General features: G+C 42.8%; 1 protein-coding gene across 2 annotated transcripts in view; it reads right to left on the bottom strand.

The window, feature by feature from the left end:
• Nucleotides 1-22,014, bottom strand: part of Efcab14 (EF-hand calcium binding domain 14) — a 39,541-nt gene extending 17,527 nt beyond the window's left edge. The window contains exons 1-6 of one of the 2 annotated variants that reach the window (XM_087548244.1): nucleotides 20,917-22,014; nucleotides 19,176-19,324; nucleotides 13,203-13,348; nucleotides 5,932-6,030; nucleotides 1,953-2,063; nucleotides 47-133 (exon numbers count right to left, since the gene is read on the bottom strand). In XM_087548244.1, the coding sequence (XP_087404370.1) occupies nucleotides 47-133; nucleotides 1,953-2,063; nucleotides 5,932-6,030; nucleotides 13,203-13,348; nucleotides 19,176-19,324; nucleotides 20,917-21,098 (774 nt within the window). In that variant the 5' untranslated portion in view covers nucleotides 21,099-22,014. 2 annotated transcript variants of the gene reach the window in all.
• Nucleotides 22,015-23,729: the final 1,715 nt, after the last annotated feature.

Below are 23,729 nucleotides of genomic sequence, written 5' to 3'. Positions count from 1 at the left end.
CCACAGTCCTCAGCCTGTCTACACCACAGCCCCAAGCAAAAGGTACCTGTTTTGCACTTTCACTGTGGGTTCTGTTGTCAAGTTCTGATGGAGGCGGAGGCGATGGCATGATTTGGTTGCTTCCATTGGTCTCCTTTAAGAAATGTTAACACAAATCAAATTAGTATACAGGCAACAGTCAATTAACTACTAGGTTACTCACTGTCTTGGATGGTCCTGGAACACACCTGTCTTCCCAGGATGTAGCTACAGATTATTCTACAGTAGTTCTCCCAAACTTATAGTTTGATCCATCTGAAAGGTGTCAAAGGTATCATGGACTTTTGATAGTACCCGGCCTGAAGCAGAGGCTGGATAGCAGCAGCCAGAATAGCCAGGAATTAGAGCTTCTCCTAGTATATTTTTCAGTTTCTTAATGGAATGAACTTCTCAGAAGCTCCTCTCTCTCTTTCATTATCTATCCTGCAGGGAAACTGCATAATCTAATCTAATTCACAGACAGTGAATGCACATACAATGGGGTTTCCCTTACAGGTATGCTGATATCTACACTGGAGGGTTACTCTTCTCTTCCCTTTGCTCCCCACTGCTCTAGTCTCTGTAGAGACCCAAGTATATCACATTTTGATCCTTTACTGGGAAGAGCTGCATCACTGATTCCCTTGAGCCCACAACCATAGGTTAGTACAGTGTGCTAGTAGGAAGAATTATATTAGTAGATACTGACTCAATTACAACACTATAATTGGCAAAACAGTTCTCCTTAAAACCTGAAATCCTAGACATTTATCAACCTTGCTTTCATATAAATTGAAGGTAAGATAAAAAAGAAAAAGGTGTAACATCCAATGGTCCTAGGAAGCAGAAAACATTCAGTTAGGAGACAGTATTTTAGGAAATGGCTCATCACTTGAGATCATGCCCAAGACAGAGGAGTGCTAAGTTGGAAGGTCTGTGTTGTTATGAGTTACAGTGGTCTGTAATGGCAGATGGAGTCAGGAGCGAGGTGTCTGGATGCCTACACTGAAACTTTTGGGTTAGCCCCTTTGGTGTAACAACAGTGCCTTGCTAACAGCGAGCACTGGTTCTGAAGACATGAACACCTTTTCTGGAACTCAGAAAATGCAGTTCAACTTTCTTGGTACAAACTGCCAAGTTTACAGTGTGAAGTCAACTAGTTTCTCCATCAGGACAGCACAGGCTGTGCCCCTTTTCCTTACCTTCATAAATCCTTCAGGGAGCTGTTATAAGGAGGTTTTAGCCTGGATGACTGTGGGGCTACATGAGGAGACTGAGGTGGCTGGAAATGGCAAGTCTTTGCTTCTACTAAAGCTATTTGTTGTTATACAAGTCATCCTCAAATTTTGGGGTTGAAAAAAGAAAAATGTCTTACTTCTCCCTATTCTGTGGGTTCCCTGAGCTCATCTCAGGGGCTGGTGCAGGATGGATTCCATGTGGTCTAGGTCATATATATGGCTGCATTCCAGTGACTCCTGGAGGGAGCTGGACCACCTAAGATGACCATTCTTCCTCTAGATGCTCTAGATGGACTCTCGGCACCAGGGTGTAAAGCGCTGCTCACATCCCCGGTGCTCAGAGAGTGAGAAATAACAACTTCCTGGAGTGGCTCGCTTTGCAGCGATAAGTGAGACAGTTTTCAATGTCCATCTCCTCCTTCCAGAGACCTTTCTGATCCTCTGATCCTTCTGCCCCACCTTTGGAAAATGTACTGTGAGTATCTCCTCCAATACCATGTTTACAAAAGACCTTGCTTTTAATCTCATCTACCTTAACTGTTTGACTTACGGACTGCAGACCAATGAGTCCACACTACTTTTTTTTAAAGTAGGTAAAGTAGCGTCTGCTCAGCGCAGTGGGAAATTAGTATCATGACGGTCACAGGAAAGGGTGACCAGAGCACGCTGTCTTCCCATAGTGTTTACAGGTCTTACCACACTGCCCTGCAGTAACTCCAAGGTGGCCTTGTGTTCATCCACGGTCTTCTGTATTGCCTCTACAGCAAGGCTGACACTGTTCAACGTATTGCCAATGGAAGCGACACTCTGCATAGAAACAATGTAGGAATATGAGTCCACTGAAGAGCTTTATTAAGCATAACTGACGTGCAGTCTATGCACATACTCAGATGTATAAGAAGCCCGTGAAACCATTCCCATAACAGAAGCAACAGGCACTGCTTCCCACCCCCAGTTCCTTCATGCCTCTCTGTAATTCCCCCTTCCGACCCAGGGCAACCATTTACTCATTTTCTGTCTCTATATGTCAGTCTGCACTTCCTAGAGCTTTGCATACAGGGAACAATGAGCATATATTTTCTACGATGGCTTAGTATGTCTTCCTTTACCAAGTACAACTGAGATTCATTTATGTCTAAGCTGGTTGGCATGTTACATACGATCGGCATGGTGTCACCAACTGCTTACTCAATGGCCAGGAGACATTTAGGCTACTTTTTTTTTTTTCAAAGAGTTACATAAATTTATTATCTTTTTTTTCTTTTTTCTTTTCTTTTCTTTTTTTTTTTTTTTTTTTTATTAACTTGAGTATTTCTTATTTACATTTCGAATGTTATTCCCTTTCCCGGTTTCCGGGCAAACGTCCCCCTAGTCCCTCCCCCTCCCCTTCTTTATGGGTGTTCCCCTCCCCACCCTCCCCCCATTGCCGCCCTCCCCCCAAAATCACGTTCACTGGGGGTTCAGTCTTGGCAGGACCCAGGGCTTCCCCGTCCACTGGTGCTCTTACTAGGATATTCATTGCTACCTATGAGGTCAGAGTCCAGAGTCAGTCCATGTATAGTCTTTAGGTAGTGGCTTAGTCCCTGGTAGGCTACTTTCAGTATTTGACACTGAACGCATAGAGCTGCTATAAGCATTCACGAGGTAGTCTTCATGTGGACTTGTGCCCTCACCTGCCTTCAGTTTCTCATCACCACAATACATGGAGGAAAGGCTGATCACATGGCAGACCTACGCCTAACTTATTAAAGGACTTCCATGTGACCGTCTAAAATGGCTGTGCCGTCTTACAGCCCCGCTCATATTACTCTGTAGATTCAAAACACACGAGCTGTCAACTTAAAAATTTTGCCCATTTTAATGACAGTATAGTGGCATGCTGTGATTTTAATTTACACTAAAACAGTAACTGAATATAAATAAATATTTTAATTATTTCAACTATATTTAAACTATAAATTCCATGTAACTTATACTGAAGCAATTAACAAAAACCATAAACATTCATTCTTTATATGAACATTTTCCCATATATAAATATAAGTTAAGCTATTTTCTCAAATAAGGGAAACAACAATCTTTCTAAATAAAAGATATTTTCCTAAAAAATATTTATAACAGTCAAATACTAAATAAAATAAAATAAAACAAAAGAAAAGAAAAGATAATAAAGTCTGGAACTCATGGATAATATACCCACCCTTAAGTTACGTGTATTAAAACTCTGCAGGCAAACAGATGGCCGGAGCTAATGCTGTTGACTGTTAACAGTCAGGAATATTAAGTGAATTCTTTTGAGCAAAATTGGGCAGGTGTAATTTTTGGCTCTAGGAAATCCAGCTGGCAGTAGAATTCTGTGGGCAGTGAGTGTAGACAGGTAAGGGTGGCTGCTTATTTTGCTCTTATTAGTTCTAAAGAACCGAAGTATACAGAGGGCATGACTCAGAAGTCATCTTTTAAAAATTAAGAAATTAGGCACGAGTATATGTTGTGGGTATGTGCATGTGAATGCAAGTGCCTGTGGAGGCCAGAAGAGGTCACTGCACCCCTGGAGTTAGAGTCACAGGAACCAAACGGTAGTCCCTGGCAAGAGCAGTATGTGTGCTCTTAACCAATAACCCATCTCTTCAGTCTCCATTAGTTACTTAAAAAAAAAAAAATCCAAAAGAATGTTATTATTTGGTGGGTTTTATATCTTTATATATGACAATTCATATCGAAACATTAGTATTTTTAACCAAAGTTATTTTATTGTTTTGAGGCTTGCCATATTCTCAAGGATGATTTTGAATTTCTGCTCTTCCTGCCTCTACCTTCCATGTACTGGGATTGTAGGCCTACATCGCCACAACTGGTTTTATGTGCTGCTGGGAATCTAACCTAGGGCTCTGTGCATGTTAGGTAAGCACTCCACCAACAGAACTGCGCCCCCAGCCTCCAGTGCAAGTTTCTAAAATTATACTGAAACAAGAACTTAAAGAGAACAGGAGATGACAACACTTTCAATATTTAAAAAATTACATGACATAAATGAAAGCTAGTTAAATTTTGGAGCTGAATTACCATTTCAAAAGCACATCATATTTGCAATAAAAGCAGTGCCAGCAGGATGGCAGAGATAACATTTGGGGTAGTCTCCAAGCTACTACGCTATGTAAGCCCTGTTGTTGCAAAAAGCCACAGGCACTCAAAGACACCTACTGTTTGAGAATCCTCACTGGCTGGCTGGCTGGCTAAGCCCGTCAGGACACAGGAAGATAGTGAGCCCTTGTTTAGGGTTGTTTTTAGGAAAGCAGCTGACAGCTCATGTAAATCCTGGAATAAAAGTCTGAAACTAGTATTTCTACCCACTGCAAAGTGCCTGGTACACACTGGAGAAAGCTCCACGAGTGTTTACTGAGTTAAAGAGAACAAGAACAAGCCAGTTTCCTTTTTTAATGCAAGGCTGCCAAGGTTTGCCTCTGTAAAGCTAGAGAGGCCTGACTTTTCCTGCTTGATTCTTGGGAGCAATGGCAAGAATCTGCCTCTTTAAACTTGCCTCGACCTTTCTAATGTAGACTCTGAGAGCAGATGACCGTACTGAACAGGCAGCAAATTCCCTGGACTAAGCACACAATGTTATGGCTGCAAAACACCAAGCTTTATTTTTGTTTGTGGTTTAGAAATTTCTCACTTTGTATAATAATTTAGACATTTATGGACAGAGCCTGGCATATAATTGAATCAAACATCACAAGCTAACTTTTAAAAGCCATGAATCTTAGATTTAAAATTCACTGTGCAGGGGGCTCTTATTCCTAAAAACCTTTCTTTTATTTCCCGTTGTGAGGATGATGGTTCCGTGTTCAGTGAGAAGCCTTGTTCCCCTCACCCTCTTTTCGCTCCCTGTCCAGCTCTAGGCATTCTTTGTACTCATCCTTTCAGCTGGTACTTGTCTGCTACATCTACCGGGGATCACATAAACAGAAACTCTGAACTGCTCTTTGCACAGAGCCCTGGAGTCTATGGTGCACACAAACATCTTTAGAAAATAATACCAAATTTTTTTCGATTTATACTCCAGAGTGTTTAAAAGTACCCTTGTCACAACCTTCTCCCTAATTTTTAACTTCAGCATTCATCTTAGATCATCTTTTTTAAAAAGATTTCATTTATTTATTATATATGAGTACACTGTAGCTGTCTTCAGACACACCAGAAGAGGGCATCAGGTCCCATTATACATGGTTGTGAGCCACCATGTGGTTGCTGGGAATTGAACTCAGGACCTCTGGAAGAGCAGTCAGTGCTCTAAACTACTGAGCCATCTCTCCAGCCCATCTTAGATCATCTTTAAGGAACGGAACAAAACAAACAACTTAACTCCTTTCCAATCATGGAAAAGCAGGGTCCAGTCCGGGCTCATGAAGTGGAACAACAAACTGAAATGTAAACCATCACCTGCTAACACAGTGGTCCCAGAAGAGCAATTCTGAAACCTAGACAGATAAATGAAACACTGTCTGAACCATAAAGTAACCTGTTGAAACGAAGGGCCTAACTACCAGAGTCTGTCCTCCACATAACACTGTTCTTTAGGAGCAGGTGATTTCAAACGCCGGGTTTGCAAAGGGAACGCTCAAGGTGCCAGAATTCCAGCACCAGGGTGATCTTAGGGCACAAACGCAGCACTTACCTTCTGAAGTCCCTCTACAGTGCTAGGCAGGCTAAGTAAGTCTGCGGCTGACTTGACATTGGCTTTTAGGTGGTTTACTGCAGAACTCAACAGAGAAATCTGAAAAAGATTAATAATCAATGAACACAGAATTTGTAGAGTATATGATTCCTTCACAAACTCTACAGTTCACAGTGTCGGGTACCTGTCAGCTCACAAGAGTAGAGGAAATGTGAGAGGAGCTAAGATACAGTAGGAAGCAGCAACAAGCCCCCATTTCCCTGCCCAATTTGTACTGGTGCCGAAGAGGCAGAGCCTTGTGTCATTCTTTACCTTGGGCCTAGCTGTGCACAGTGCAAAACCCTTCAATCACTCAAAAGATGTAGTGACTACCACACCATCCTTCAACAGTTGAACAGGAAAAGACTGATGACCAAGGGCCACTTCAAAACTTCACTTTGGTAAAATAGAACACCTCAGTTATTTAACTGAACTTTTGTTCCTGTCCAAGTGGGAACGTACATTATACAGTAAAAGCCCATCATCACAAAATATAGTCCTCAGGAATGGTATCCTGACAACTTGAACAGCACTTTCAGCTACTCGGGGACTTGGTTTTGGTTTAATAATGTGATTAATATTTCAAACTCAATAGCTCAACCACAGCATTACTCTGTACCCTGAAGGAGTTCAATAAATACCCACTGACTCACTGAAGAAGGCAATGAATGTATTAAAACAGAAACTGAATAAAAATAAAATGTGGCTTCCTTTCTGCTACTTAGGGGTAGGCTTCTAAGTAGCTGGATTCCTGTCTTCAATGGGGACTGGGGGAACCTGAGTAACACGCCATTTCAGGCTTCAAGTTCACATTCCAACAAATCTTGAAGTATGATTCAAAACACTCTTCAAAGAGTCTGGGTACCAGACTGCTTTCTTAGTCTACATTTTAGGACGAGAACAAAGGCCTGACCAGTAGTTGTAATGAGTGGCCTCCACCAGACATCCGACTTTCTGGGCACTTGCTGCAGGTCAAGCTGTGGCAGGCATGAGAGGATGAGACACAGCAGAATCGTGGCATTTGTCATTTTCTCTGTGCACCTTAGCAGCAGCCCTAGGGAGTTAGCCTTAACTCTGCTAAGCTGCTTCACAGTGTGTGGCACACAGAAAGTGTGAGATAATGAAGGTTTGTTGTTTTAAGCCACTAAGTTTGGAGATTAATTGTAACCCAGCAACAGATGAATCACATGTTACAAGAATTAAAGGACACATGTGACGCAGCTCTTGGCACATCACTGAGTACAGTGATTAACCAGTGGCAGTTCTTTAGGAGTGAGATTTAGTGCGCACTTACACAAGCCATCCTCCGTAAGTATTCTCCAACACACAGACCACTCACCAGTGTTCTAACTCTATCCAGTGAAAACAAAAAGGTGAGACTCAGCCCACACTGGAAATACTTTTAGAAAGCTGTAAGCTTGTTTCCGCAGCAATTGTATCAGGGAGGCTGTGGGTTTTTTTCCATTCCTTTAAGAAGCTATGGATAACACTGAGGCTTCAAAGAACACAAGGAAACAGGCATTCTCATGTATTGCTCATAGGGATTTAACTGGAAAAGGACTGTTCTGAAAGAATAGCCCTCGAATGTTTATATTCTTTGTTCAGCAACTTCATTTACAGAAACCTATCTTGAAGATTACTTGTTCACAGGCACAAAGAAATATGCACAACGGGTCTTTCTTATTTGTACCAGCAAAACACTAGAATAATCTAAATGCTTATCACTAGGTATAATCAGTAGATATAATCAGTAAACACAGGACGTTGTAGTATGCCACATACTGGATGTCTCCATTATTTACATACGCACTCGTGTAATCCATAAGCTGATGATATTAAAAGCTATTAGAGCTTTATACTACATAGGCAGTGTAGAGCATATCACTGACATGAGACAACTATGTGTGAACATGAAGGGAAGGGACAGCTCCTGGGTATGTCTTACGATTATTCTACATGCCCTATTATGTGACACGATACACACGTGAATACACTCCTTTCATTGACAATTGGCAGATGGATCCTAAAGGGATAATAACACACTGTGCTCCGAGTGATTTAGGTAGAAACCATTCTGTCAGGTACTCCGATATCTTGAGGCTATGGCAGAGCTAGTCAGAATTATCTTAGGAACATTATGGTCTCAGAGAAGGCCGGTGTGGCTGCTGGAAGCTGCCATTTCACTTAAAACTAGAGAAGTAATAAAAGCCAACTCAGGAGGAGCAGGCTAGGCCTTCTCTCTGCGTCACAAACACTTTAGGTCTGGACTCTAGACTCTAGCGTGTCAGCTGGATCGCAGACTGGTCCCAGCTCAGTTATACACCCCTATATCACCAAGACAGGCCACCCTCCAGACCTCCCCTCTTCAGCAGAGCCACACTGTGGGAAACTACAGTAAACATACATATACAGTTGGACTGGAGAGAAGGGGTTTTCTCCCATGATCTCTGGTCTCAACAGAGATTCTAGAATGCGAGACTGGATTCAAGCATTACAACAGAACTTATCAACAAATGTCACATTTTACAATCTGAAGACAATAAAAACCGAGTAACCACTAAGGAAAAAAATCACATTTAGCCAAAAGATGAGTTATAACTTCTATGCATACTCTATGATTTTTTTAATCAACAAAAGTAGAAAAAGCCACTGTAGACTATTTGCTTAATATAAAATTTTATACATCAAAAGCAGAAATGCTATTTTTTCTTCAGGGTTAAATTTAATGTTCTTTAAATAGTGAGGAAAAAGTTACACAAACAGAATTACAAATGATGAATTATTGAGTAGGGTTTTTCTACACAGTCCTGACTGTCCTGGAACTCGCTATGTAAGCTAGGCTGGCCTTACACTCAAGAGGTTCTCCTGCCTCTAGCTCCAAAGTGCTGGAATTAAAGGTGCACCTGGCCCTACTTACGCCTACAAATATGGAAGGCAAACAGGCTCCCAAGACTTAAATGCTTCAATGCTAGATTGATACACAGCTGTCAATTGGGTAAGCTCCTTTACCTCTGAGCCTCAATTTTCTTTTTCTTTCTTTTTCTTTTTGTTTGTTTTGTCTGTCTGCTTTGTTTTTCAAGACAGGGTTTCTCTGTGCAGCCTTTGCTGTCCTGGAACTCAATCTGTAGATCAGGCTAGCCTTGAACTCATGGAGATCTGCCTGCCTCTCCCTTCCAAGCGCTGGGATCAAAGGCATGCCCCACCCCCCAACCCCCAAGAGGCAAATCTCAATTTTCTTATCTGCACTGGGTGTACCACTCACTACTTCATGTGACTTAAGGACACAGAAAGGAGGTCATATATGCAGTACAGCTAACAGAGTGGCGTGCACAAGGAAACATTTAATGTAAGCAGTTATCACTACTACCCAGGTTTTTCTAACCAGCTTGAGTGAGTACAGTGTACTTGCTCCTGATGCAATTAGATGCACATGCAAATGACCGTCATACAGGTGCTCAGAAGGAACTACAGAAGGGCACCAAAGGTCCTTGATAACAGTGCTTGTTGATTTACTTTATCTTTGGCTTCTTTCTGGGCCCAAGGAGGGCTATAAGGAAGGACTAAAATTTCCTTGATCCAAAGTCTTTTCACTTACCTTTTGTTTTACAAAGGTAGTCCATTCTTGTCATTAGGTAGTTATCTACTGAAAAGCTAGCAAATGCTGGACTAATGAATGCTAAACACTGTTCCTAGGGGTAGGAGCTAGGTTCCTGTGAGCTCTTTGTCACATATTCAGTAACTCATCAATTTAATATATAACCTTGTTTTACACGTGTTCCTGTGTAAACATCATATTTTACAACACTGCTGACTAGGACTGAACTCACAGCCAGCAGCACTGAAAGTGATGACTGAAGGAAGCCCCCAGTAATGAAATCACCAACACAGAGGACAAAAATGTGAAAAGGGACATAAAATACACCCTAGAAACCCACTTGTTTACAGTATGAGAAGAGAACAAGAAGGCAGGGTGCTCCAGCTTTCAGTGTCTGTAGTGTGACTCAAAAGCTATTGTTGCTGTGCACGCATCAGTGGATGATTGAAAAGCTTCATGCTTACACATTCCGAGGTTACAAATAGGTTTTAGCAAGTAGATGAGATTATGAGGATCAGCTGCACTGTCCTGTGGAGAGTAACCTTCTCTCTTTCTCCAGGGTCCACCTGGTCCACTTCCCCTTCAGACTTAGCACATTTCTGGGAAAGCTGATCCCAGTCTGGGTTGGATCGTCACTGAAGTATGCTGTCAGCATTTGAGCCGTAGGGACCTGCCTCATGTCAAGCTGCCTACTTTCCTATTTTCTGTCTATCCATAAGATCACTGCGGTAAGGAACTGCATCTTTTTGGCTCTAATTACTGTACTCTGATGTTGGTGCTTCCCTAAAAGCTTCATGTTCGAAATCTCCGGTGTGGTGGCAGTAAGGTGGGGTCCTTCAGGCAGGCTAAGAGAGGAGTCTACTTTAATGAACAGCCCAGTGAAGCCATTTCACCCCTTGTGCTAATGAAGCTACACCAAGAAGGGGCCATGTATGAGGCAGACAATGAGACCAAATCTGATGGCATCTTGATCCTGAAGTCTTGGGCCTCCGGAGCTGCAAGTGATAAAGTCCATTCTTGACAAGCTACCTCATCTAAGGCTTTCTGTTAGAGCAGTCTGAATGGACGGAGGCTCAATCAAAGGCTTCGGCTCCATAAAAACAGCTTGGTAAACATTTGTCTCTACAGAAGGGGGTGTCTTATAGCGGTCAGGAGGGAATAGGCATAGTACCAGAGGTTTCATGAATAAAACAAAGTGCAAATGAAGATTCGAGTACCACCTTAAAGATTTAAGGAAAAGTTGGATTTTATCTTTCTCAACCAGATGGCCCTTTTCCCAGCCTGAATTAACTTCAGCTTACTTGGCAGTAGGAAGAGTTCTTGGTAAGTGACAGAATACATTTTCTTGTGGGTTAATTATCTTTCAGTTGTTTAAAATTGCTATTAGAATCACCAGAATTGACAATTACTACTAGCCACAGAAGCATAATCAAGCATTGTTTTTACCTTTATTTCTATTTTGGCTCATTTTGGCTGCTGACTTGAATAGGGCTGTAGATGTGCAGCACTAACTTTGGAGAACTACCAAGCTCCCTTCGGAAGACGCTTAGCTCTACTTCACCGCAATCCATCCTTCTGGGTCTCTGACAGCCGAGGACTCCTCTGCATTAGGCTGGCTTTAATAAATCAATCTCGCATCTCACAAAGTTTGGTGCTACTAATCTACAAAGAGTTTTAGTCTAAACTCTTCCAGGTTCATACACAAAGTCCTAGGACGTCTTACAGCACACAAGTGCCAGTTTTCTCTTTGAGCGGTCTTAGAATGCCAATGTGTAAGAAGGAGATGGAGACAGACAGTTGATGTTTGTCTTTCCATGCAAAGCAACCTTATCCTTGTCTGAGAATGGTTGACCCTGCTCTGCCAAGTGGGATCCACAGACTCCCAAGGAGGAACGTTCCTTCCTCCAGAGCTGTGCTACTCTCACCTGATGTCATCTCTGTGCACTCTGCTCCTCTGCTGTGGAAGTTGGGCCACAGTTGATTCTATTCTTTGTGCATAAAAGAAATGAACAGAGCCAGGTGTGGTGGCTCCCATCATCTTAGCGTTCGGGCCAGCATGGATTACATAATGAAACTGTCTCAAAATCAAAACCAAAATAAAATGAAGCCCCCAAAGGAAAGTAGGAATGTCATAAGGCACTGAACATTCCGAGTGAGCCACTACTTTCATAAAATGTCATTTTAGCTACTTATGGTGTCTTAGTCCACTCCCTACAGCCACAGCTAAATACCACAGAGTGGGTGACTTATAAATAGGCTTATTTAGCTCATTTGAGAACACGCGGCTGCGTCTAATGAGGAGGTTTATGCCTTACATAGTGCAGGCTATCACATGCATGTGATAAGAACACACGTGTGTGTCAGAGGGCTTCTCTTTCTCTTCTGGAACCATTTTGGAGTAAATGCTAATTACCCATGAAAGGCTGCACTTCCATATACACTTGACACATGAACTGGGGGACACATTCACACCACTGCACATTGTTACACATACTTATTGGGAAATGCAGGCATTTTTACTGTGGGTTCCAGGCAGATGACATTTTATTTTCCTAGACCACTGAATTTCAGCCTTAAATACTGAACTATCCTATTCCCAAAATGTGGCTGAAAGGTATAACTTTATAAATATTTACAAGCCTGTTCTTCCAACAGTGTTCCCTCTTACTGACTCATTCTAGACTCCATCCTGAAGAGAATGTTCTCTTAATCCCAATAAAGATGACAACCTAATTAAGCATTTTGCATGTGTATTTATTTGGTACTTGAGTTTTCTTTTCACTGACCATATCTTTCCTAACTAAACTGAAAACAACAACAAAAAGCCAAACTAAAACAGCAGCAGCAACAACAAAGATCAATCCAGAATGCAAGCCTGACAATGGGCTTTGGATCCCATAGTAACTACAACTCTCTACATGTGTGAGAACCTTGTAAAAATCCTTAGAATGAACACAGTTGCTCTGGTAGATTCCTTCTTTTGGAAGCAATGCCTAGTGAGCTCCGGACAACTCTGAGGCTGAATGGGTTCCCCTAGAGTTGCTTGTCTGGCCAGAGTCAGATACTCCTCACCTGCCCTAAGCCATTCTCCCCGACCATTCATCCACAGCACTATATCCAGTGCTAACCCTCTGAGTCTGGAAGCACTCATAAACAAAACAAACTCATCTAATGACAATAGGTTACAGCCTTGCCTCGGGCATCTACCTTCCTTTCCCCCCCCCCCCCCCCCAGCTGGGGACCGAACCCAGGGCCTTATGCTTGCTAGGCAAGCGCTCTACCACTGAGCTAAATCCCCAACCCCATGGCATACCTTCTTATTGGATACCTATACTATTCTGTAGAAAAAGAAGACTCAGTTACTCATAACTCCCTTTATAATGTTCTACCCTGTGGAACTCTTCATGTGCAGAAAGGGTTAAAATTTTAGATACTTGGTAAATGCATTACACTCTAGGCAAATAGTAGGTGTTTTGTTTTGTTCTGTTTTGGCTATTTTACTATTTTAACATGTGATCACTGTAAATTCCAACTTAAAAAGACAAAACTTGAATTTATAAATTCATACTAAATGCTCACCAACCAATATAAATTCATTTCCACAGCTTACACAGGAATAAAGTCACACTTTCACTACCTGCTTATTCATTTCTGTGATGTTGGTCCAGACTCTGCTTAAGCCCAGCTCCCCAGACTCAATCTTCTCAAGTTGCTTTTCTTTGCTGAGAAGTTCTTCATTAAGTTTGGGGATTTCCTGGAATGAGCTTTTCTGATTAGACTCCACTGAAAGCAAAATAAGAACAATTGTAAATAAAGATTATATTCCCTCTGGTCCCAAAATAGGGGGAAAAAGCAATCACAAGGTAGGAAAGAAGGGAAGAAGAGAGATTAGTGAATAATTAGTGAATTAATTTGGGACGATGATGACTTAATTCAGTTACCTAATTACACTGAGAGAGAGGAAAGTGCAGGCAGGGCAGCACTGTGATGTAAATGTGCATCTTTAACACTTTTAACCAGGCATACAGTCGGTGATGAATGAATGTCTGACCAGCTTTCAGATTAGTCAGTTAAACTTACAACGCCTATCCCACAGATGCTCAAGGTGCCGTTACAAACTACCTCTAAATGCTTATTTTCTTCTACTTTAAGTTGGCTGACTGCGAGGGGGCATTCAAATACTAATATGAGGAATAAGATTATCCCACAAAGCTTTTTCTTAACCACCTAAAGCTCAAGATGAAGCAGAAGATAAGCCTGAGGTGCAGGGGGCATCTGGACTCTGGAAACAATTCCTGCGTAGTTAAGGGACCGGAGGCCTGAGGCAGAGGCTGAGGGTGCACTCTCTTCCTCCTTTAAAAAGCAGTTTTTCCTCTTAATGGAAAATAAAATATTGATAATGGCTGCTCCTGTAGAATAAAACCTACATCATTTTTCTTCAGGTCACAGACTTCTTGATTAGTGTGTGTGTGTGTGTGTGTGTGTGTGTGTCCCAAAACTGGCATACAGGGTCAATATAAAATAAAATGTGAGCTCTATGACTTGGTTTTGTCCCTTTCTGTATGATCTGCACTTAGAATATCATTTTAAGCACTTCATAAATACTTGTTACCTAAATAAACCTGGTCTTTGCTGACCTCCCAACCATACGTCTCAGTACATCACTCTCCTCTTCAATCCAACCAAGAAAATTCAGAAGGTAAAAACATCAGACAAGCCAGCACACTGAACAATAACAAGGCCTCACGAAAACTGAGGGTGGTGGCGATATCCCTTTTAGCAAGCCCACTATGGAACAATTCACAATAATGAAATTAGGTATTTTCATTTATTTTTCAAAAGTTGCTGCCATAGGGTTGCATTCTAAATAACAGACTTTTCTGAGTGCTTTTAGTGTGGCATTTGATTTACACATGCTTTGCAGAAAACATCTGTCTCAGTCAGTAAGAACATTTCATTACTCATTCTAACGAATGCAGCTCTGTGTCACTGAATTGCTTATCAAGTTTCAGCTCAGTTGTAAAGAAAAGCCCGACCCATGAATGCCTTCCATACTCAGGTGGTCAAACACCATCAGCAGGGAGGGTCTCTCTTTCCTGAAGTCTATTTGCAATAAATAGGACTTAGAAGTGGGAAAGAAGTAAGACAGAGACATAAATAACCTGACTTACAACTTACAACTATTAACTAATGCACACATGATGCTGGTGAGCCCTGAGGACACGCTGGATCCTGAGGAGTCTACCAGCCAAGAGGGGGTCATAATCACTATCTGATGTGGGCTTTTTAGGAGAGAGAAGCCAAGCTGAGGCACTTTCGTTACAGAAATGGAAGTATGGCAAACAAACAACTTACAATTACTTATTCATGTTCTTTCACCAAGGAAAGCAATTCATTTAAAATTTAATATGTTGAATCTCAAAAGAATTTACCTAGTTCTCTTTTTTTCATCTTTACAATTAGGAAATGAAAATTTCTACACTCTTTAAACACAACAAACACAATGTCAATAGTTATGTTTTGTATTCATACACTACCCCCATAATTTATAATAAATTTTGATGTAATTATCACCAAATGACACATTACTGAGCCTCTACTGTGTGCCAGCTCTCTACCTGACACCGCTGTATAGAAAAGACCCTAAAGTTCTCTGTCTAGAGGCGAAGGGAGGATTACTATAACATAACAGAGTAATGACCAAAGTGCTTTCGAGGCAAAAATACGTCTTCACGTGTCATGTGTGGGTAAGAAAATAGAGGCTCGGAAAGAATGATGTGATTGTTCTAATTTTATAGTGAGTAATATAAACAGCCAAACTGAGTGCCCACAGGACTGACACTTTTTTAAGGATGCCTAAGATGTCAGTGACACATCTTTGTACTGCAGTCACACAAAAGCATCTAACATTTTGTACAAAAATATCAAACCAATACTTTACCTGGAAAGGAGATGCCTGACAGATTAGTACTTTCCTTCTCTTCCAAGTTCTTTCCTTTTTCTCTAATGCTTCATCATTCACAGAAGTTCCAAGGCCAGGTAGCCCAGTGGTTAAGACTGCTCCTCTAGAAGTGCTCTTCCAGAAAACCTGGCTTTAGTTCCTAGCATCCTCATGCAAGCTCAAGAGTCTGTAATTATAGCTCAGGGGACCTAGTACCTCCTTCAGGCCTCCAGGGGCACTGCATATACACAGTGCACCAACACATCCAGGCAAAACACCCACACATAAAAATACAACATTACAAAAAGGGGGAGGGGGCTGAAGAAATGACTTTGTAGTAAAGAGCACTGGCTGCTCTTCCAGATGTCTCAGGTTCAATCCTCAGCACCCTCACAGCAACTCACAACAGCCTGTAACTCCAGCTCCAGAGGACCCAGTCTCCTCACACACACATACATGCAGGCAACGCATTTTTAAAAAGGGGGTTTGAAGGCCAGCTGGTCTCTGAATTCAAGGATCAAGTCACTCTTGCTGCAAAGAAAAAGCACGTCATAAGCTTTGTTTTCCATTTGAGGTCCCCAGCACTCCTGCTCTTCATTGGCTTCCCTGGAAAAATTACTGAAATGAGGAACAGGAGGCACTGATTTCTCAAAAAACATTCAAGTCAAGCAGGCAGGTGGTCTTATTTGAGCTTTTAGGTTCCACTGTTTTATTCGATAAGAAATAAAAATTAACTTACTGAGATGTGTTTGAAGTACAAGGATAGTTTTTAAAAATATGATTATTTAAACGTAGTAAAATTACTCCACTTAGTCAAGATGACTCTCCTTTCCTTTTTTTTTTTAAACCAGAACTAGGGGGCAGTCAGTCCAGAGTAATCCAGCTTGAGCAGGCCAGACTATAGTCTTCCCTCCCTCATGAAGTCCTTGCTTATCTTTGCTTGCTTTCTCTTTCTTGTGTGTGTGAGCTTCTGTATGCACGTGGTGCTGGGGATGTTTGTGTGCCGTAACATGGACACAGAGGTAAGAGTATGACTCATACGCGTGGCTCTCTCCTTCCACCACATGGACTCCAAAGACTGAACTCAGGTCATCAGGCATGGTGGTAAGAACCCTTGCCCTCTGGATGATCTCAGTGGCCACTGACATTTCTATTGTGGCAAACCAGAGCCAACCACGCAATCAGACTGACAATTCCAAACCTGCTTTACTCAGCTGGCTGACAAACACAGTTCTGACTACAGGAAAATCTTCCTCAATGACAGCAAGCTGGCCCCACAGCCCAGGTGTATGGACAGAGTAGCATCTCCTCAAATATACTATTTTTCATCTCCTCAAATATACTATTTTTAGGAACTGGCATTAACAAATGCTTAACAAGTATTTATCGACCGTTTGTCAGGCCTACTACATGTCTTACATTTTCCAAACAAAGAAATCCATGGTGAGCTCAGCTAAGGAATAAACTACATTGGTATCCTGTAAATACAGGTCCAGCATAGCTGCAGAAAGGGATCTCTAGAGGGTAGAACTGAACAATGTATGAAATATATAGACATATAATTGCTGTATGTGATCAAAACAAGGTGTGTCACAGGCCTAAGAAGCTCAACTAATTACGGAGAATTCATAGGCCAGAAAGGTATGTTCAGTGGTCACATACAGTTCAACACTGTTTCCAAATTACGATTATAATTTGCATACAAAGAAAATACAGGCTCAGAAAATATTTGCAATATTGCAAAAACAAGAACTACAGGGAGAAACCCTGCAGGTTGTCTCTTTTTTGTGCTGTACTTTGATTCAATCATATATATCAGGATGATTCTGATGAAGAATTGTGGATTTACCCAATTCCATCCCTGGACTAGGAAGTTAGAAGAAAACACAAGTAAATATTAAAAGATTTTTAAAGCACTATCCCTAGAGACACGCTCTGAGGAGCAGCTGTCCTTGTCACCTTCAAAGCTTGAATGATGGTAGGTTAAGAGAAGCTGACTGATCCTCCCGCCTCGGCAGGGTGTGATTTTCTAGGCTTAAGAGGAAAAGTGAGAGCTCAAATTTTGGTTTTGGAATTTCCCATAGTTCTGGGAAGCCTGTGGTCAGTTTCCTGGTGTGCTATTACCATTGAGGTCTGTGATTAGATTGAAACTGGTTCCTTAGCTTAGAAAATTAATTCTGGAAACTTAGAACCAAAAATTATACTGTTGTTTAAAAAGAAAATCAATTGTTAGTTAAACCTGGTTGAAACCACTATACATACATGTCTTTCAGGAAAAAAAGTAGTTTGGATGTATAGAACTAAACTTCGTAATTAGAATATATGACATTTTGTAAGTTGAGAAGTCTCTTAAAGCACAAAGCCCCATGAGACAAGTCTGACCATTGGCTCTGCTGGGTTCAAGGCCAGAACTGTTATGCTCAGTGTACCTCTTCAGCAATGTGCAACGTACTTCAAAGGATCAAGTGCTCCTTAAAACTTTTAAGATGGTGACGTTCATGGTATTTGAAGCTTTTCCTCCTTGGAATAGATGGCACAAACAAGCATCCTGTGGGAAGGAGACTACTGGCTACCTGTTGTTCTTGCTCTGTGCTCGAACACCAAAACATACACATGCACAAAACCAGCTCTTCCAGCAGCTACTAAGCTTTTTATAGCTACGGATCTGAGCTGACATGGAGTAATTTGTGGGCACTTGTAGTCATTCATGAAGCTTTTATAGGCACTGGAGCAGTAATGCAGTACAGCAGTGGCTATAAATATGGACTTGAGATAAAGGGCAAGAGGGCCAGGTGTAAATCCCAGCTCTATATACTTAACTGGTAAACAACCTCCTTAACTTTTCTAAGCTTGTCTTTTCAAACATTGATTTATTATTTGTGTATTTGTGTGTGTGTGTGTGTGTGTGTGTGTGTGTGTGTGTGTGCGTGTGTGTACATGCCACAGCATGTCTGTGGAAGTCAGTCAGAGGACAACTCAGTGCTCTCCTTCTAGCACATGTGGATCTCTGAGATTGAACTCAGGTGATTAAGTTTGGCAGCAAGTGTCTATACCTGTTGAACCATCTGGCCCGCCCAGCTTCTTCTAAGAACACAAATAGTAATTCTCATCTTAACCACTGCACAGGCGCGCGCGCACACACACACACGGGAGTGGGTGAGAGCAAAAATAATGCCTATGTTAGAGGGCTGTTTGGGAACAATTTACTGGTCAATTGGCACAAGCAGACAGTTGTAAATGGTGGCTCTTAGAATGACTGTTGTCCATTCCTATGTTCCTACACAGTGTTTCGAAAGAGGAAGTCATCTGACAGATGCTTCCACATTTTAATGGCCGGCTCAGCGAGGAAGAAGGAAACGGTGGCATTTCAACAGTCACTCTGTGACTAGGCTAGGCTGTAGGTTGAGTCTAATCAGGCTTCTGGCCTACAGTTGTTCCCCTTCACATTGAGTTGTCTGCAGTGTCGTAATTTCAGATGCTACTTGTCCGGTGGTAATAACCACTGAGTTGTTTATGGATTGAAAAACAAGTGTTACTATGGTTGAGCTGACAGTTAAGATAGTGTACAGAACAAGATGCGTAACTGCTTACCAGAATGGGCAAATTCCTATGTAATTCAGCATGGGCCCAGTTTTTCCCAAAACTTGAAAAAAACACTTGACCACTTACTTGTTCGAAATTTTTCCTTGAGGACATCCAGATCCTCCTTGAGAGCCATTTGCATCCACACCAAGCCCACGCAGGCCACAACACAGGCTGCGAGGATGACAAAGGCACAGAGGGGATAGCAGATCTTGCAGCATCGGACATAGTCTCCCCTGTCAGAAGAACACATTTGCCCTTGAGTGAGAAGGTAGCTGTGTGAACAGCTTTATTAGCAACAGTATGTTGCTATGCGATTATCTTTTCTAATGATTGACCAACGAATTTACCAAGGATCACAGGATAAGACACTTATGTCTAATAGGAGGAGGTTGAAAATTACTGCATATGACCTGTGAAAAATTCTTCTGGGTACAAAGGTTTCAAACTGCACGGGAAATGGAGTTCCCTCGGGTCACAGGAAGTGCCTGTAGGCTCTAGATCACTGCTGTCAATCCAGGAAGGTGGTCTTTGGAGCTGAACTCAGTTTGAGAAGTGTAAAAGACAAGAAGGGCCCAGTGGCCCATCTGCAATCCAAGTACCTGGGAGTCTGAGGAAGAGGGATTGCTAAATTCTATGCCAGCTTGAGCAAGTTACTAGAATCCTGTTTTACAAGATGGTGGTGGTGGATGCTTGCTTGGCGGGAGAGAGGGTGCTTGTCTACCATGAGTGAGAACCTAGCTCAATCCTTAGTAGTACTAAGATAAAAAGAAAGAACGGATGGAAAGAAGGGTAAAAATGAGTGGTTCTGTGGAATTCTACCCCTGCACTGTGTTCCCCCCCACCCCTCTAATACATGCTCACTTACTCAGGAGACCTTGTCTCATTTATTGAAATTTCACAAACTCTTGATCAAGTTTTACTGCAAACGGAATGAGAGAAACAAGATCTGCTGGTTTAAGTGGTCACCTGATATTCTTTAACTTAATGCCTTGGGAGGACAGAAATAGAAACACACTAGATTTCACACTAAACCTCACCTAGCCTTCAGTTCTAAGCTAAGGCAGCGGGGCAACTCTCAAGTCCCACACTTTGTCAGATGACCTTCGTAACACAAACCTGGAAATGCCCTTAACTAACCAAAGTCTTAACCAAACGACACAGATTCTGAACACACTAAAAGATCAACTCTTTTGGCACCCAAGCCCTCTGCCTGACCACTTGTCTCTCTCTACAACTGAGCAGACCCTTAGCTTTTAGTCTGGTCTCTGACAGGTCCAAATGTCTGAGGTTTCCTTCAGCTACCTCACAAACTGACCCCTCAATCCCCCCAGTCCTCAAAGCTCATTTGTTTAGTGGCTGCTCTACCTGAAACTGGTTTGGGAAAAAGACTGCTCCCCCCACCCCTTGTACCCTAATCCTGTATGTATTTGCAAGGTTCATAAGTATGACCTTCACCATATTCTCCCATCACCAATAACCAAGCTCATTAAGGAAACACAAAACAAATTATTGGTCTGAAGGTCCCTTGGCCTACTTTTTAAAAAGTAGCCCCCAAAGCCTCTCTGCTGCTGTCTGTCTCCATTAGCAACCTTTTAATTCCTTCTTGGGCTACGGGCCCATTCCACAAGTTCACACTTCCACCTCTTGCTAGACATCAGAGTGACTGCTTACTTTTTATTTAGGGTTAGAACTTGCTCTCTCCCAACACTCTTTCTCCTTCTGTTTTCCACGGCCTACTTCCTGTTTTCTTCCTAAGGACTCCTCCTTTTCATCTATTTGCCTGGCTGGTAGTAGTGCATTCAGCCCTCTCCACTGCTACACTCACTTGACAAAACGAGAGCGATTTCCAATTGCTCCAAATTCCTCTTCCTCTGAGCTGGACGCTGAGTCTGAGTCAGGAGGTTCAGTGCGAAGCAGGCGATGGCTACTTGAGCCTTGCTTGGTCTTCTTTCTCCGACTGTCACCAGCCAAGCCGATCAATGCATTGAGTTCTTTGCGCTTTTTCATCTTTTTGTGGGGGGTGAGTGGCGGGCCCACTCCTGAGCTGCCAGGTTCGTAGCCAAAACCCAACTCTCTCGCTGACTTGGAGCTGCCTTCCAGGGTTGGAAATCCTGGGCCAGAGCCCCCTGATCACTCCCACCCAGAGGTGGGACTGACCAGATCTAGTTAGGGCTGGAGAATGGAGCCCAGAGGAAATTGGGCTCAGATGGATGGGGGGTGGGGAGGGGGAGTTACATAGAGATGGCCAAGGAACTGGCGATCCAAATGGATAACTTCCTGAAACAACTATTACCTGTCAAAAGGAAAACAAAACAAAAACAACCCACTAAGTCAAGCACGAGAGTCTTAGTCGTGTAGGCAGCCAATATTTCTAGGAGTGCTCCAGAAGCTGGGAAAAGATACACAAAACTAAGGTACTTTGGATCTCTGGGACAAGATTCCCAATGCAGAAGGAAAATAAAAATGTTTTTGAATGGGAGGAGAGGCGAGGAGACTTTGCAGAGCAGGCAGTGGGAACTCGCTAATCCGTAACTGAAGAGGTGGTGACAGGAGAGAGCACCGACACTGCCTGGGCGCCTAGAAAACGCCCAGGCCAGGACGCCCGCTGGGTTTCGGGTTGATCACCTTCGCGTGGCTTCGGTACGGAGTTTGAAGAGACGGGTGAGAGCGGAGCGGGAGCCTGGAGAAATCCCAGCCCTACTGCTAGGGCCTGGAGGGGGCGCAGTGATGAGGGGTGACCACCGCTCCACCAGCCTGAAGTGCTCCAAGTGTCAAATGTTCCGCCACCGGCGACTTCCACAACTCACAGGGGCCGCGGCCAGTTCAGCCGCGTCTCCGGCCCCTGCTCCGGCCGCGGCTTCTCTGGACGTGCTGGCTGCGGCGGCGGCCGCAGGCTCCAAACCCGGGCCATAGCTCCAGCCTTAGCTCACTTCCCCTTTGGCAGCGGCCCGGGGCACTGCCTGCCAGTAAACCGCGCCCCCATTGGGCGCTCCAGGGTGACGTCACGCAAGAGGGCGACAGCGGTGCTGGGGAGGTGGAGAATTAAAGGGGCCGCGGCTCTGGCCGGGCTGGATCTGGAGTCCTAGTTAGTAGGCTCCGCCCCCAGTAGGACCGCGGCTGACCGCTGCAGCCTAGAGCGGAGGCGGAGTTTTACCTGCAGAGAAGCAGGGGCGGGGACTGGCACCCGAGGCTCCACCTTCTGAGAAGTTCTTCAAAGACGCCATCCCTCTAACTTTTCTTTTTCTTTTTCTTCTTTCTTCTTCTTCTTTTTTCTTCTTCTTTTTCTCTTTTTTTCTTTTTTCTTTTTTTCGGACCGAACCCAGGGCCTTGCGCTTCCTAGGCAAGCGCTCTACCACTGAACTAAATCCCAACCCCCATCCCTCTAACTTTTAAGGCTCATTGATTTAATGGCCCAATTGAATACTTTCTCCCTCCCTCCCTCCCTCCCTCCCTCCCTCCCTCCATCTGTCCAACAAAGATTTACTGGTAGTGACATTTCAAGACTTTTCTAGCTCTGAGGATGCTGCCGTAAACACAGTAACCAAAGTGTTTGCCTTATTGTATAGTTGCCAGATTTAGCAAATAAAATACAGAGCAGTAGTAAAGTTCAAATACCAGATTAACATTGATTTATTTTTTTATTTTTATTTTTTATTTTGGACAGAGGCTTTCTATGTAGTTCTGGTTGCCCTAGAACTAGCTATGTAGACCAGGTTGGTCTTGAACTTGCAGAGATCTGCCTGCCTCGGTCTCAAGTTCTGGAATTAAAGGCGTGCATCGCCACACCTGGTTTAGCTATTTTTTTTTTTAAATTATAAGCTCTCTCCAATATCTATGACAACTTCATATTGAAAAATAATTCGCTGTTTATCTGAAATTCAAATTCAACTGTGCTTTCTCTATTTTACCTTCTCATCTACTCCAGCTTGTACTTGAGCATGAAAACAACAATAGGCACATATATTACACGGTACAAGTGGGTGAATATTATGAGGGAAACCAAAATAAGATAGGGTGAGGGGTGCCTGTTGTTTTTGATAAAGGGATGTTTGGAAAGAGGTCCCCAGGAAGCCAGGGAATGAGCAAAACAATGGTATCAGGAAGGAGTGCTCAGAAAGACCTGGTTTGGCAAAAAAGTGGTAGAAAATGAAGTTATAGAGACGATAGGAAGTAGACCTTGCTGGGTCTTATACGAGTTTGAGAAACCGTTGAGGAACATACTACGATTTTTTTTTTTCAGTTTATAAAATGACTCTAGGGGCTGGACAGATGGCTCAGCAATTAAGAGAGCACTGACTGCTTTTCCAGAGGTCCTGGGTTCAATTCCTAGAACCCGAATGGCAGTTCAGAACTTCAGTTCCAGGGGATCCAATGCCTTTACGTACATACATGCAGGAAAAACACCAATGCACATAAAGTTAAAAATAAATAAGTTATTTTTAAAAAGATGACTCCGGCTACTGTTTGGAAAAATAAACCGCAAGAAGAGAGGGAGCCAAGAATTTCTTCAGTCTGGATGGAGACAAAGAGGACAGACGGGAGTGGCAACAGTGGGGAGGGCTAGTGTTCTGTATGCTTCTTGTAGACAGAGCTGATGATATTTGTCAGTGGATTAGAGGAAAGAAATTTTTAGAGAAG

This window comes from Rattus norvegicus, chromosome 5, assembly GCF_021556685.1.
Source record: "Rattus norvegicus strain SHRSP/BbbUtx chromosome 5, alternate assembly SHRSP_T2T, whole genome shotgun sequence".
NCBI lineage: Eukaryota > Metazoa > Chordata > Mammalia > Rodentia > Muridae > Rattus > Rattus norvegicus.
Note: the sequence above shows the minus strand (reverse complement) of the source record. Positions and strands in the feature narration are given on the sequence as shown.